Here is a 1,172-nt window from a genome sequence, read left to right on the forward strand (position 1 = left end):
AAATGAATTCCAGCAACCTTATTTTTAACTAAAATGTATATTAGCCTTTTAAAAATTGCTTTGCAGGATGGGACTACAGCACAACAATATCTTTTAATGGCCAAGCCAAGAGCTTTCAATGAACCAAGTGACCTATTCTGTATAATCTAATGATGTGTCTGAGGAAGGCAGTTAAAAGTCCTATGTTCAGAAAACCATAGGAAAGCAGAATATTCCCAAATTCAGGTATTCAGTTTAAATACCTGCCTTGTCTTTGAATCAGGCTGGGAAAACATTATATTGCTAGCAACACTATTACGAGCAGGTATCAGTTTCTGTGTTCAGAGATGAGAAGCGCCATTAGTTAAAAAGATGAAAGTGAAGACAAAAAACCCCCAACCCCAAAGTAAATATTTAAAAGTCACATCTTTTATGATAAGTAGTCCTCCAAAGCAAATATTGCATGCATTACCTTCCTCCACCAGAGTTAGACAAAGTTGTGCTATCCCGAGTGGAATCATTCATTTATTTTATTTCATGAGGAAAGGTTTGAAAAAGCAGACCGCTGGGAAGAAATACTACAGACTTCTAAGTTAGTGAAGGAACTCCCAGCATCGCTGGTGTATTCTGGGTAGGAAGAACTAGAAGATATTATGTTCTTCAGCCTCTGAAGTGCAATAATTAATAGCAAAAGAAGGAAGGCCAAAAGACTGAGGAATATTGAGACATAGACATAGACATTAGACATGCGTCCAGAAGATGAATCCATGGATGTTGAGAGGGAAGTGGGATACAGCTCCAGAAAAGTTCCATTTGCCATAGTTGCTAGTAATCCAGATGTGGAATTGAGCTCTGACATTTAAAAAAAATGTCAAAAGACACCTAGTAGTCAACAACCGCTTTCCATAAAGATATTGGCATATTTAGCCATCCTTTCATAACAGAAATCCTTCACTTCTTAGGTCAGAATTAATCTGTATTGTTACCTTTCAGTGCTGTAAGGAAATAAAAGAGTAGAAAAATCAGTTAGACAACTGTATTTCAGTGATAGTTTCTGATAACTCTTTAATCAGATGCAGCACTAAAAACATTAAAAGCCAATGGTTCACGTTTCACAATTAGATCATTCTTATAGGTAACCTTAAAAGAAAAATGTTCACATATTATGTAAAATGGAACTTTTAAATGGAATC

The 1,172-nt window shown here is 35.8% G+C and overlaps 1 protein-coding gene across 1 annotated transcript; it reads right to left on the reverse strand.

Annotated features, from left to right (window-relative positions):
- Positions 1 to 514: 514 nt before the first annotated feature.
- SERTM1 (serine rich and transmembrane domain containing 1) lies at positions 515 to 838 on the reverse strand. The gene has a single exon (XM_044442761.1). The coding sequence runs from the start codon at positions 836 to 838 to the stop codon at positions 515 to 517; it is 324 nt and encodes a 107-aa protein (XP_044298696.1).
- Positions 839 to 1,172: the final 334 nt, after the last annotated feature.

This window comes from Varanus komodoensis, unplaced genomic scaffold (assembly GCF_004798865.1).
Source record: "Varanus komodoensis strain SLA01 unplaced genomic scaffold, ASM479886v1 scaffold4, whole genome shotgun sequence".
NCBI classification, from domain to species: domain Eukaryota; kingdom Metazoa; phylum Chordata; class Lepidosauria; order Squamata; family Varanidae; genus Varanus; species Varanus komodoensis.

Excerpts from the sequence above, each read along its gene's own strand:
- SERTM1 (XM_044442761.1), bottom strand. The coding sequence starts at position 838 with ATGTCAGAGCTCAATTCCACATCTGGATTACTAGCAACTATGGCAAAT.